Here is a 15,000-nt window from a genome sequence, read left to right as displayed (position 1 = left end):
TACCCACGGCGCAGCCGTGGCTGGCGAAGCCAGGTGCTTGTATAAGTCTAAAGGGATTTCTAAACGTGTCCTCAAAGACGCAGGGAACAATCGGACAAGAATAAAAAGTTTATTGAGTGTTCACTATAGGACGGAAAAATACCTCGGAAATGGAAAAGGGGCAGTGCATTTGTGTATTTGTGGATTTCTTTTATGTATGTAATTATGTATCTTTGTGTTTGTGTACTTTTGTATCTGTATATTTGTGCGTTTGTGTAATTGTGTAATTGTTTATTCATGTCATTATGTTATTTCATTTATGTGCTTTTGTATTTGTGCGTTTGTGTATTTGTGGGATTGTCTATTCATATTGTATTACTTCATTTGTGTACTCTTGCGTTTGTGTATATGTGCACTTGCGTAATTGTGCGTTTTTATTCATGTATTTGTTATTGATGTCTTCGTATATTCTTTGTTTTTTTAAATTGTGTATTCACCTTGGTCTTTGGATCACGTGTTGGACTCGTGATCGACAGCTATTTCCCTCGCGGAAGAGAGCTCAGAGTTCGTATGACCGATCTATGGGTAATGCTATGACCTTACACACACACACCCAACTCCCCGCCCACGAGAGTCAGAGTAACGACCCGAAGCGCAGCGATACCGAAATAATTTCGGCCCTGGGCTGGATTCGAACCAGTACTGTGAGCACCACCGTACCTCGCAGTCTAGTGTTCTACCAACCGCGTCACCGAGCCTTGTACATTTGTTAATGTGTATTTGTATAATTGTTCTATGGTACTGGGGTATCAACTGCAGTAGTAACATGTAACCAATGCTTTAGGTACAGTTTTGAGTCGCCCCAATTTCCGGAAGCCAAACGTAATTGTTTATCCGTGTTAGAGTAAAATTCTTATTCAGAGAGGAATAATATTACTTGTGTACTACAAATGTCACTCAATTTCCGGAAGCCAAACGTAATTGTTTATCTGTGTTAGAGTAAAATTCTTATTCAGAGAGGAATAATATTACTTGTGTACTACAAATGTCACTCATTTATTGCCGTTTCCTTAACACTGTCCTTTACCACTTCTATGATTATCTCTTCCTATCTTCTGCTGTCTCTTCCATTATCATCTCTCCATCTGCACCTTTTACCTTTTCTTCTCTACTTGATTCGCCTGCCCTTCCTCTTAATTTCCTTCCAAAACATCTTTATTACTTTCAAATTTTTGTCATACCCTAACCCAATTTCACATCTGCTCTCCTCTTTGCCTCTTATCTTATGCTTTACTTCTCTTTTCTTTGTACTTCTCATATGATTCTCTTGTCTTATTTTGTAACCAATCTGTGAATGCTCGTTTCTTCTCTTCTACAACCTTCTTTGCTTCCTCATCCCACCACTCACTACGCGCGTTCCAAACTGGGTGTTTAGATCACTCTAGGAGTGGTCACCAGTGTCGGGTCTCACCGCCTGAACGACAAAACTCGCGTTCCATGCCACATTGTTATCACGGTTTATAATCCCTATGCAGTGAGAAATCTGACACAGGTCCGACAACATACGAGGGGGCCAAATTTTTATCTTTACACCGGAAATAATACTCTTAACTCTTTTAATCATTAGTGTAAAACGGAGCTTTTGTAATTTAAATGTCAATTTAACACAGATGACTGACGTATGTTTACAAGGACTACAAGCTTGGAACTGCCGCCGCCAAGCTTAGGCGGGAACTTATCGAATGAGCGAGCAAAACACTTGGTTCCCCTTCACATACATATTCATAAAATATTAACAAAATATACAATAATAACAATGTACAATTTCATAATATTTATAAAAAGGGAAAACATGCATTTCCCAATCTAACAACACGCATGTACTATATACAACATAGGAGGCTAATACAACTTTTTCTGGCGTCGCCATCGGATTTAGTACCCCAGGTTATCGGAGACTGCTTTAGAGTATAGGACTTAAGGATGAAACGCACGAGAGGCTGTTTAGCCGCTCAACCGCTGCGGCTGTTTAGCCGTTTTTATAGAACACACTACTCTTAATGGAATTGCGCGCATTAGCGGTTAAGTAACTAATGCGCGCAATTCCATTAAAAGTAGTGTGTTCTATAAAAACGGCTAAACAGCCGCAGCGGTTGAGCGGCTAAACAGCCTCTCGTGCGTCCGTAGCCTTAGTCATGATATGATCTCACTAAATAGGACGAAACACCATAGAGAAATAAGGGCCCACATGAAGAATTGTCACCCCAGAACGCCCACATGATAAATCGTCACCCCATGAGATCCCACGTCAAGAATTGTCACCCCAGTACGCCGAATATCAACAGTGGAATAAAGATTAGGTTAGGCTAAGTCAGGTTAGGTTGAATGAGGGTTATTGTCGCCAACTTATACAACCGAAGAATCGTAAACCCAGGATGGCCCACATGAAGAATTGTCACCCTAAGAGGTCTGGGGTGATGATTCTTTATGTGATTTGAAATAAGAAAGAGATGCAAGCGCATTGAAAGGCCTCATTCTATGATGACTGCACCAATGTAGTCAAATTGACCATACAAACCCCAGAGTGAAGAAGAAAAAAGCGAAACAAAAATTAATGATAAATGTATCAGGCCCAGCCTATAACGCGTAGGTGTTGAAAGATATGTTTCAAGGCAGACATATCATAAGAGATATCAGACGCCAAGGTTTTCAGTATATAGCAGCAGAATGTAATGATGCAACAACATGAGATGTTGTCCTTAATTTCAGAAAGAATAGTAGTGAATGAATTTCACGAATGAAATATTTTGAATGTCGGGACAACTGTACCATAATGAAGTACAATGACTTGGTAACCCCCCCCACCCCCACCACCACCACACACACACATCAATCGTTTGCACAAGAACCTCACGAGTTCATGTGAAAGTAGCGAGAGGAAGAGAATTAGAGGCTGGGAACATAATCTCAAAAAAAAAAAAAAAAAAAAAAAAAAAAAAAAAAAAAAAAAAAAAAAAAAAAAAAAAAAAAAAAAAAAAAACGATGAGGGATAGGGAGGAGAGAAGTGGGGGGTGTTTGTTCTCTGATAAGATGAGCATTTAAACCGACCGTCACCATGATATCCCGGCAGAGCTGAGGGAAAGGCTGACGCAACCGCGTATACCACCATCAGAGTCCTGTTGTCGACAACTCCTGCAGCTAAAAAAGCAGGACAGACTTGGGTCTTTTTTCTGTGAGTACCTCTCCGACCATTAGGCGCAGTTAATTCAGTTGCTTATGTGCACGAGCTAGAAAAACATTATGGCTACTACAGCCTAGTCCCAAACTAACAAATTAGTAAACGGCGAAGACAAGGCTGAGGACTTGTATACGTACGTGTATCCGTTTTCTGAACCTGGAACAAACGTGGTAACAAAACATCGACGCGGGGAGGAACGGGCCATCATTTGGTGCATTGTCTATCGACTGAGCTCAAGAGGCCCACTTCGGTACGAGGGTAACGAGGGTCGAGTAGGTACACGACGGTGATGGTAGCGGCGTCTTGATTATACAGTACATATTTCCATTTGTACATGAGTTATCCCCGGATTCTGTGAACTGGGTTGATCACGTTTTCTGTGTTTATTATTAATCAGAGTAAAAGAGAACGAGTAATACAGCAGTGACTTTATATCTTATGATGCGAGTGGTGTGATGGATAGTACGTTTGGCAGCCGATGCTGTGGTTAAAATGAATATGGTGGATCGCTCTGAGGTGAGGAGACTGAACCGTGGTAAGGCCAGTAGCGTGGGTTGCATTTACGAGGGTCGGGCCAAAGCATTGGGGGTCGAACTTAGAAGTGGGGATAGCCACAGGTATACTAACCGATTACGGCCCACCGTTACAGGAGTTACAGTGAGACCACTCATTAACGGACATTAATTAGCTGTGTTTGCGGTGTTTTCGCTGTGTTTTTGGTGTTTTGGAGTGTTTTTTTTAGGTGGCATTGTGATTGCACGCACTAAACAACAGCACCTAAAACGCCAAAAACACAGCGAAAACACCGCAAACACAGCTAATTAACGTCCGTTAATGAGAGGTCTCACTGTGCTTCAGTTGACCCCTTGAATACGATGACACTTACGTTGGCGTCATGAGGCGTCACGAGTAGGCTATGCCAGCGTCGGCTTCGTGATGATGATATGGTTTAACGTCACAAACTCCTCCCCCCTCCCCCTATCGGAAGGCTAGGACGGTTCCCCTTACAGAGGACTTTGTAGCGTCGAATTTAATTAACCATGCCCTTGGTTCAACTTCGCCGGTGGCAGGATTCGAGCAGCCATCCCCTCGACCTTCATGGCAGATAACGACGCCCCAACCCACTCATCCAGCGAACTTCGTAATCATATTTATTTTGTAGTTGTTACTGAGTGACCCTCTTATTCTGTGAACAGGCTTAATCACTTTTTCAACGGTTACAAACATTCTAGGTAAAAGAAAACATATATAACAACTGTAATTTCATATTCTATAATGCGCGTATTGTGATGCATCATCGTACACCAGGCAGCTAATATGCGCGCGAATATTTGACTTCACAAACATATGATGTTTGTGAAGTTGAACCTTGGGCTTCATCTCTTACTTCAGCACATACTCCTTCGGAGGCGCATGGACTCGCAGTAATGGTTATAAACTGGACAAATTTAGAGTTAAAAAGGAAATAGGCAGGAATTAGTTTACTAATAGGGTGGTCGACGAATGGAATAAACTTAGTAACCATGTAGTAAGCGCTGAAACTACCAGTTGTTTTGAGAAACGATTAGACAACTTTATGGATGGGGATGACATCTGGTGATGGATACGGAGCTGCCTTGTGTAGGCCTTATGGTCTCTTGCAGTCTCCTTCATTCTTATGTTCTTATGAGCTTGAAGAGTTCTATGCCAATGTTGACTGTAGTCGACCAGTGCCCACCACAGAACATACTTGTTATTTTGGATGGCCTCATTATAACCACTGGCACCGACAGTGTGTGATACATATCCTGGTCTCCATGGTTCTGAAATAAAAAATACCAACAATTCTCTCCAGAATTTTGTAGAATCCGGATTTACTGGAGTGCTGAGTTTTTTGGGACCGATCACAGACTTGTGGCTACAACATTCGGGTTGCATGTCGATTTCAGGAAAATCTCGAGATGTGATCCACCATGATTTAATTTGAAGAAGCTCAGGGATGATACGTGTGTTCAGGAGTATTCGGTAGCAATCTCTCACAGATATGAAGTGCTTGATTCCCTTCAGAACCTTGGAGAACTGTGGGGTACTTTCAAACGTGAGACTGAGAATTGTTGAGATGTGCACTTGAGTCGAGCTTCCAGACTGTCTGGAGATCTGGACCAGTAAAGGACTCTGAAACGGTGGACTGGAACTCTTTTAACGAGGAATGAGGAAATATAAATCAAGAGAATCATTGAGGATGTTGAAGGATATTTCAGTGGGAATGACTTCAGGCCTGTTTGCGGAACCCTGATGAAACTCCGCTTCAAATCTGTGATTCAGATGAGCGCTCTCCGAACAGCATTCATATCACTAATAACTACATCCACATTCATTCCAAATCTTTCCACAGACTCATGTATGCAGTAAAAAACACTGGTAAATAAGAAGCTTAGTCAAAACGTTTTCGTCTATTTAAGACATTATCGAGGAATGATAGACGAAAACGTTCTGACTAAGCTTCTTATTTATCATTGTTTTTTTCTGCATATTATTTTCACGTGTGCCTTGTGAATTACTGCAAAATACTCATGTATATATGTGTGTGTGTGTGTGTGTGTGAACGCGCGTGTAAAATTATTGTAGTATCAGAATAATTTGTTTGATATCGATATTTCTGAGATCATACACGTTGCTTTACTTTGCATGGTGCAGTAATCTAACACAATATATATCATGGTAAACTGTGGTCAGATCTGTTGTGGACAATATTTCTTCGGACTTTTATCTGAGATGAAGAATACAAAGCATGGAAGCATCAGCAGATATCAATATCTATTTAGATGTATATTCACATAAGTAAGATGCTCTAATGATTATCATTTATTTTATATTATTTGTTTTTGTTTTGTTATCATTTGTCTATTTGATTCTCATTTATTATTAGCCATATGTCAATTTATTATTATTTACTATTTACCTGCTTGTTTATTATTTAACTATACCTATGCATTTATTTATGTATTTTATTTGTTATTTACATTATTATAGTTTTTATTGATTCATTTATTATCATTATAATTTTTTTCGCATCCAACCTAGATACGGACCAAAAGGTCTCCTGTCGGCATGCTCCGCCTTTATAATCCTTTGTAATCTCAAAGCAAAACTAGGGTTTCTTCAATACCTGTTATTCATTTTAGTTTATTGTAGGCTGTTAGTGGATACTAAATCATACTAGCTCTCTACTATAACTACCAATCCTCTTGTAGGTCTGCTGTCAACTCTTCCGAGTAAGACCATTCTTTTGTTTTCCTCTTTCTAGAGTGCAACGTTTTGAAGAAAGTCGTCATGAAAGTGGTGGTCCTCGCCCTGCTGGTGTCGACCTGCCTGGTGCAAGGCCGACAACTGCAGCAAGATGATCAGGGAACGCTCTGGGCAGTGCTAGTGGCCGGATCGTCCTCGTGGTTCAACTACAGGCATCAAGTAAGTCGCCTCGCAGGCCCTAAGCGATGTTGGCAGTGCTGGCGGAAGGGAAGGAGTCGAAAGATAAATGGCCACCGAAATGTGTGATAGGGAATGCTGAAGATTGGTGTCAGTGTTGGTGGATAGGACAAAGGGAGAAGTGAAAAGGGATATGGAAACAAGAAGTGTCATTGTTACTGACGATGGAGATGGCAGACATCACAATGTTTTTAGTTACGAAGATAACAGTAAGAAGAAATTAAGGGTCATTATATGCCATACACCAATTAGATACAGACGAACCAGCGATTGTGAAGAGACAAGGGGCAGTTGTGTCATCAAATTTCCCGTAAACACGACCTGCAGTAGGCCACAGCGTGGAACAAATGTTGGGCCCATTGTGTATGGTAACAACAACAACCAGACACTCATCCTATTGTGTGTATAGTCTTACATTAAAGCTAAAACTTCGTTCGTAGTCTACACTAATCTGTGGTAACTAATCTTGGATCACATGAAGAATCGTCACCCCATACTTCGACAGGGTAACAATTCTTCATTTGGGCTATCCCAGGGTGACAATTTTTTCATGTGGGCCATTCTGCGTGTACGATTCTTCGGTTGCATAAGTTGATGACAATAAGCATAACCCTCATTCAACCTAACCTAACCTAATCTTTATTCCACTGTTGATATTCGGCGTACTGGGGTGACAATTCTTTAGGTGGGATCTCATGGGGTGACGATTCTTCGTGTAGGCGTTCTGGGGTAACATTTCTTCATGTGACCCCTAATCTTCATTAAAAAAATACTGATCACTTTAAACTTCTATCTCTCCGTCCTGCTGCCCTCCTTAAATTTTTTCTTTACCACTTCTTGGATTCGACTTTTTCGGTAATATATTGCTTCAAAGGAGAGAAGCGCTGGTTATTTCTGAAAAAGAAAAATCCTCCTCTCCCTCTTTTCCCTTTTAATACGACATCCACAGCTACGACTCTCCCCCTTTATACATTTTTTTCCCTTTTTTTTTCTTCAGGCGGACGTATGTCATGCTTATCAGATCCTCCACAAACACGGCATTCCGGATGAAAACATTATTGTCATGATGGCTGACGACATCGCGCACAATAGCGAGTAAGTAAAGTAACCAGCTGTTCTCTTTGCGCTATTACACTTGTTCTCAACACATTGGATGGTAACATTTACGAGGCGATTGTATTTAGTCAAGACTTGTAAGGCCAAGCCAAAAATAATTTTAGATTTTATCACCCTGTCATTAATATCACTTTCCTTTTTCCTCATCGCAACAGTGCTTACATGGTACTTTAGACATTTGTCTACAAACAAGTCATTTATCAGTTGCAAGTATTATTCCATGGCGTGTTCCGACGATAACGAAGTATATTTTTTGTTTATATAAACCTATTACGCTCATAGAACATAACACGCAGGACACGTTAGTACGTACGGTGAAGTTGTTCGGTAGTAATGTACATCATGTAAGGTGAAATGTATTAGTTATCAAGGCGAAGTAAGCTTTAATATTCACCGAAGTGTGGGTCTCGAGTTAATACAGTTTCTAAATTATTGTCAGTTAAGAGAAAGTAACACACATGTGTTAGGTCTTGACCCTGGGGCAACAGGTCTCTTATTGTGGGACATTCGAGGCAGTAGGTGGAAGATGCTGACGCTGGGACTGTCGTATAGCTTGCAGGTGGAATAATGTGGTCCATCCTCTGTGGTCTGTAAGAGGGGGGTTACACGGGTCTAACGGTCCGTCGAACGGGGTTCGACAGACACGTGTTTAAGGTGATGTGTGAACGTGTGAACGGGGTATTTGGGGTTTAACCAACGTGTTCGACAACCAAATACCCCGTTCACACGTTCACACATCACTTTAAACACGTGTCTGTCGAACCGCGTTCGAGGAACCGTTAGTCCGTGTAAATCCCCCTTAACCCAGGCGGAGCCGTGCAGTCACAATATTGTGCCTACAATGCTTCGGGAGAGATAGACGAAAATGGTTGTAGTGTTGTATTGATACACTTTTTGCACGCTCTGCAGTCATGCAGTGGATAGTGGTGAGAAGAGCGGTAGAGTGTATAGTCTTCCTGTAGCAGAGGAAGGAGGGTGTGACATCATCAAGTATCGGCAATTTGCAGGTATTTTTGGTGTGGAGATCTGCCTTTTCATTGGCAGCGATTCCAACGTGGAAGGGAATCTACAAAAAAGCTTATTTGGGAGTAGTGGCAAAGTGTACTCGCTTCTCCAATTTCCTCCCCAAGACTTCGCTAAAATTCAATTGACGAACCTGCAGGAACCCCCACCCTGGCGTCATCATCAACCGCCCTAACGGACCCAACGTTTACGAGGGCGTCCTGAAGGATTACACGGGCCTTGACGTCACACCCGAAAATTTCCTGAACATCCTCGCCGGTAACGAGAAGGCAATGGCGGGCATCGGCTCTGGAAAGGTTATCAAGAGGTCAGTAAGTTCTCAGATTTAGGGGTAAATGCGCTTGCATTTTGTTTCAAAGCTAATATAATCTGAAATACTATAACGCTATGTGTGTGTGTGTGTGTGTGTGTGTGTGTATCTGCAATGGGCAGCCAAAATTATTAATACAAAAAATCACCGATTGGAAAAACTTGGTTCCACATTGATTGGAAATTTGTCAAAGCAATCCTATATTTTCTTAAGCAGTAACTTAATTTCGCTGAAAAGCAAATATCCAATAATTTCGGTTGCTCCTTCATTTTAATCCAGAGCAACGGTATTTTTATTTGACAACAACTTTAATTTGCAACATTTGAAGGTTCTTGTATATAAATCATATAACACGACAATAATGAAACATCCCTATCTAGATACAAATGTACAATTTTTCAGCAAAATTTTTGTATGCATGCGAGTATATCAAAATCTCGCCTTTTTCTGTCGTTTATATTCTTATGAGATGTTAAGAATACCAGTGCATATCCTCCTAAATCCCTATCCACTCATTAAGAATTAGCATGAAAAAAGTCGATGATTAAAAGAAAACGGTCCCTTGCATCGTTTTGCGTCTCCTCTCAGTCCTTTGAACCAACATTACCACTCGATTTAATCCACCGAAATAGTATTTTTATTTTGTAAATGTTTTCATTTGTGACACTTAAAAGAGTGTTATTATCTAGATACAAATGTGCATTTAGAGACATTGTATATTTGTATACCTCGTCTCCCGTAACCGTTTTCTACTCCTCAAATTTAAACTTAAAATGTCAACAACAAACTATTTTCATTGTTGAAAATGCATATCTTCCACTGGAGCAAATATACTCAGAATTTTATGATTTATGAACCGACAGTTGCAACTGATCATTCTAAATAACGATATTCAATTAGAACACAATCATCACGTCTCCTTATATTTACAAATACACTAACTACATGGCTAAGTTTCATTTCATAACTGAAAAGACCATATCTGGAAATTTATTATGACCGTCCTAGCATCAAAGTCTATACTTAGGATTATATTTTTAGACATTTTATGATCAATCCCCCATGTCAATATTTATACAACTTCTTGCCAATATGAAACTTTGTCCATTTTGTCTACCAATTACCTAAAGTTCATGTCAGTGAATTTAACTCCTTGTTTCCTGTGCAGTGGACCTAACGACCGAATCTTTGTCAACCTCGTTGACCACGGAGCGCCAGGCATCTTTGGTTTTCCCTCCAGCTACCTGTATGCGCGAGATCTCAATAAGGCCATTAAAAAAATGAAAGAGGAAAATAAATTCAAAGAGGTAAGTACTGTATTGAGCATGGTATTGGATGCATAGAAAACGATAAAAAAAAAATTCCTTTCTAAACTAGGAGCAAAGACAAAGGGCCTGAATGGAATATATATATATATATATATATATATATATATATATATATATATATATATATATATATATATATATATATATATATATATATATACAACACTGATTGCGTCTCAGTGATTAGAGATACATTTTTACAACCACAATGCACTTTAATTCTAAGCCATCAACATCGGGAGACCCAATGGAGGCCACATGCAGAAATTGAAATGCGGTACTGCCAAGGACTCGGACTCAGCTTACCAACTACTAGCGTAGTTGGTAAGTCACTACGACACTTGTCATGTGGATGTTGGGTTCGAGTCCTTGGCTGTACCGCATTTCAATTTCTGCATGTGGCCTCCATTGGGTCTCCCGATGTTGATGGCTCAGAATTAAAGTGCATTGTGGTTGTTAGTATATATACATATATATATATATATATATATATATATATACATATAAATATATATGAATATATATATGTATATATATACATATATATATATATGTCTATATATATATGTATATATATGTACATATATATATATATATGTATATCAAAGGGAAATATTGTTCTTTAAGTTGCCGAGTACTTTTTTTTTTTTTATTATAATAAAAACAACACAGGGAGGGGTTGGATGGAAGTGGAGTATTTGGGGATGGAATGGGTGGGAGTGTTTTTTATGGCTTTTTTTTTTTTTTTTTTTTGGCTACCTCCTTTGTAAGGGGGAAAAGGCCCTTGGGTATATGTATGTACTAAGAATAATCTTGGTTCCACAGATGACGCTTTACGTGGAAGCGTGTGAGTCTGGCTCTTTGTTCGAACACCACCTACCCAAAGACATCAATGGTGAGTACTGAGCCATAACCCATGTATTCTCTTCAAAACCAGTGGCCGAATTTATAAAAGATCCTAACCACCAAGTCTAGACATAAATCTTCAAAAATGGCGGAGATTTTTACCTAAATCAGCTGTCCATAGTGTCGAAGTTATGTCTAGACATAAGTATTTAGGTCGCCGACATAGGGATTTAGGTAAAATCTTCACCGTTAGGGTTAGGATCTCTTATAAATTAGAGTTAGGATCTTTTTTAAATTCGGCCTCAGGTGACAATTCTCATGTGACGGGCTACGGCCAACGGGAAGGCCCTAAATAAATAAATGAATAGATAAATACACAAATGAACAAATATATAAAACAGATAAATGAATAAATAAATACGCAAGTAAATGAAATTAAATGAATAAGTAAACACGAAAAAGATAACGAATGGATAAGTTAACCACTGAATAAAAGAAAAATGTAAACACGGGGTACAAATTTATTCCGTGAGCGGAAAATATAAGTAGGTGAATACTTTTCCACCAAAGGCTTGATGTATGATACTAAAATGAACCATTATTATTTCACCACAGTCTACGCCCTGTCGGCATCCAGCCCCTCAGAATCTTCCTATGCCTGCTACTTAGACGATGAACTCGACACCTACCTCGGAGATGTGTTCAGCATCAAGTGGATGGAAGACACCGATAGAGTAAGTCCTGCTCGTCACTGGTATCCTCCTTCACCCTATCTTTCTCACATTTCTTTTTCTTATTATGTAACCTTTGCCATCCTCTTGTCGCCGACAGGAAGACATCACTAAGGAAACTCTTGAGAAGCAGTTCAAGATCGTACACAAGGAAACTACAACGTCGGACGTGATGGAATGGGGACAACTGAATATCAACGCCGAGACAGTGTCTACGTTCCAGGGCAGCGGGAAGGCCGAACTGGAAGACTATGGTCCTTTCTACCCAAGCGATGACCCCTGTTTGGTGAGTCTAGTAATGTTTACCAAGTCTGTTCCAGTCGTTGACCTCTCTATTAGTAAACCAATTCTCGCCTATTTTCTTCTTAAATCTTCAATGGATAATGGTGGGCGAAAGTGAAACTGGGATGGAAGGTATGGGTTTTTGTGGGTGGATACGGTCCGGGAATTTATAATATATAAATGTACACACACACACACACACACACACACACACACACACACACACACACACACACACACACACACACACACACACACACACACACACACACACTAAACAGAATATGCAAATACTGTACGAGCATTTGCTCGCGTTTGTATATCTCATGTCATCTGACGGCGTGACAGAAGAAACTATTATAATCCATTTGTTATTTGTTTATGCTAGAATTATACAGTTATTTGAACGATTGTCATTTGATAGTGAGGTTCTGCATGTGACAATTCATAATCTGAGTGTAAAGAATGTGGAGAAGGATTGCCTGTGTAAAATTTTGTATGTCTTTTTTTTTTTTTTTTTAGAATTCTTCGGTGTCGAACCCTGACGCTCCTCGCCAAATCCTTCGACAAAAGATCGATCAAGCCCTCAGCGCAGAAGAGGCAGACATCTGGAGAAAGGAGCTTGAGCATCTAAACAATGTAAGTACATCAGTTCTGTGTATAAATACTGCAGTGTTTACTTTTGTGGTCCCGGTAACAAATCATTGACAAACATTAAACGTTTTCGTTCTCTGCCTTTGTGTTTTACCCGTCCCGATATTCTAGTTAAGAGTCACTTCTGTTTTTTGTCTTCCACCAGTTACTAGTATTTAAGAAGAAGAAAAAAATGCGGCAACAAACGTTATTGTTTGTATAACTATAGAATCTCGAATAAAAAAAAGCGTAAGGTCGTCTTCATGGCACCCACAAAGTCGTTAACGTTAAAAAAAATCGCTAACAACAACACTTTTATGCATTTTGTCATAAGTAATAAGCAATACTACAAATGTTTACGGTTACATCTCAGCTAATGCACATAGCATGTACACATAAACGGTTCTACTATCATTCATGACAGGATACCTCAATGTAGCAAACGTTGTAGGCGAAAATTTGTTAACGTTAATGGTTTTGTTGCCATGAGGACGATTTAATACATTATGTTGCCATGAACCTCGATTTCTTGTCTAGTGAAAAGTAACAAGAATAAAACTTCCATTTTTATTTATTTGTGTACTTTCTTCTGTTCATGTATTCGGTTTTGTCTGTTATCGATATATCTATTCATGTTTGACTGAACAGGTAACGTGACTGGGAAACCATCATATGCATTACAGGAAACTTACCCTTTTGATTGCGCAAATATTTTCAGTTTGGCTATTGCCAGGTATTCTTTTTACCTGAGAAAAATATCACGCACTCAGAGGAATAAGCCTATCTTTATAAATCCTCTAATTGTGCAAAGGGAAATTCCTAGCGCATTGAAAAAAAAGTTATTTTTTCCCCATGTTCTTAGGATCTCAACTGCTTGAGTTCTGTTTTGAGAGGACAATGTAAAGTTATAAACTCTTAAGAATGACAGCTTATCATTTCCGCCATGATAGCAGCTGTTGTTAACTACTAAACCCTATGCAGATCAAATGGTCTTGTTGATATGCGTTCTTCTTTTCACCAAAAATACGTAGAACCGAAAATTCGTCAGGGATGTATTGCGAGACGTGGTCTACGTTGTAGCACCAGACGCTGTCATTGCTGAGCAGATGCTGCTGAACGTGGGAAGGACAGTAAATGATTGGGACTGTTACGAACAAGTCGTTGAATCCTTCCACAAGGAATGCTTTAACCTGGGCTGGGTGAGTCCACAAATGCTTTCTTCTTTATCTTATATTTTGTATACATAACTCATTTCACGTTTGAAATTTATCATATAACATCACGATTTTCCCATATCAGCTCTCTTGTTTTCTTGCCTCAGTTAAGAGAAGAACTATAACGTATTTCATATTTGAAACTTATTATCTAACGTCATGATTATCCCAATTCTCTTTTTGTTTTCCTGCCTACCGTTACAGTCACCCCAGTTAAGAAAAGAACTATTCCAGTACTTTGTTGAGCAGGAAGTAAAGATATTTCATTGCTTGCTGACGATTCATTCTGGTTGTTGTTGTCTGTGTTGCAGAATCCGTATGCACTTCGTCACCTGTATACCTTCATCAACATGTGTGATTACGGGTTCGCGCCAAAAGACGTCATCGAAGCGCATCAAAAAGTCTGCACCCATCCCCCAGTAACTGACATCCAATAAAGCAACTGTCCGTCCAATCTGAATTTTCAGTCATGCCTCTAAGGCTAGTGACTGTTAGTCGTTACTCATGGATCTTGTCCAACGCTATCGGATGTCATTGTAGAATGGGAATGAAAATAAATACATGAACGAATGAGTGCGTTTGTAGCCATAAATATATGTAAAGGATGTGTTCTAACGTTCTGGAAAATATTAAGTCAAATGTTTATATCCAGAGATACTATATGTGCACTATGACAAACAAACAAACAAAGTCATCTGGTTTTCCACACTAGCACATTTAGTCTTTCTTTCGAGGTCTTCGATGTTTCTGCAGAACTGTCTTGATCTGAGAAGTCGTATACATCATGATAATAAAACACTTGGGAAATATACATTATCTTTTTATTTACTATAAA

General features: G+C 39.5%; 1 protein-coding gene across 1 annotated transcript; it reads left to right on the top strand.

The window, feature by feature from the left end:
• The first annotated feature begins 3,373 nt into the window (after positions 1-3,373).
• Positions 3,374-14,976, top strand: LOC143034579 (legumain-like). The gene is made up of 11 exons (XM_076200840.1): positions 3,374-3,493; positions 6,504-6,664; positions 7,680-7,777; positions 8,961-9,128; positions 10,300-10,438; positions 11,285-11,354; positions 11,921-12,039; positions 12,137-12,322; positions 12,841-12,957; positions 13,983-14,150; positions 14,477-14,976. The coding sequence occupies exons 2-11, from the start codon at positions 6,530-6,532 to the stop codon at positions 14,600-14,602; spliced, it is 1,326 nt and encodes a 441-aa protein (XP_076056955.1). The 5' UTR covers positions 3,374-3,493; positions 6,504-6,529; the 3' UTR covers positions 14,603-14,976.
• Positions 14,977-15,000: the final 24 nt, after the last annotated feature.

Source organism: Oratosquilla oratoria, chromosome 17, assembly GCF_046742065.1.
Source record: "Oratosquilla oratoria isolate Oo_2021 chromosome 17, ASM4674206v1, whole genome shotgun sequence".
NCBI classification, from domain to species: domain Eukaryota; kingdom Metazoa; phylum Arthropoda; class Malacostraca; order Stomatopoda; family Squillidae; genus Oratosquilla; species Oratosquilla oratoria.
This window is presented reverse-complemented; position numbering and strand designations above follow the sequence as displayed.

Coding starts and splice junctions, on each gene's coding strand:
- LOC143034579 (XM_076200840.1), top strand. CDS start 6,530: ATGAAAGTGGTGGTCCTCGCCCTGCTGGTGTCGACCTGCCTGGTGCAA. Junction 10,439..11,284: donor AGGAAAATAAATTCAAAGAG/GTAAGTACTGTA, acceptor TTGGTTCCACAG/ATGACGCTTTACGTGGAAGC. Junction 12,323..12,840: donor CAAGCGATGACCCCTGTTTG/GTGAGTCTAGTA, acceptor TTTTTTTTTTAG/AATTCTTCGGTGTCGAACCC.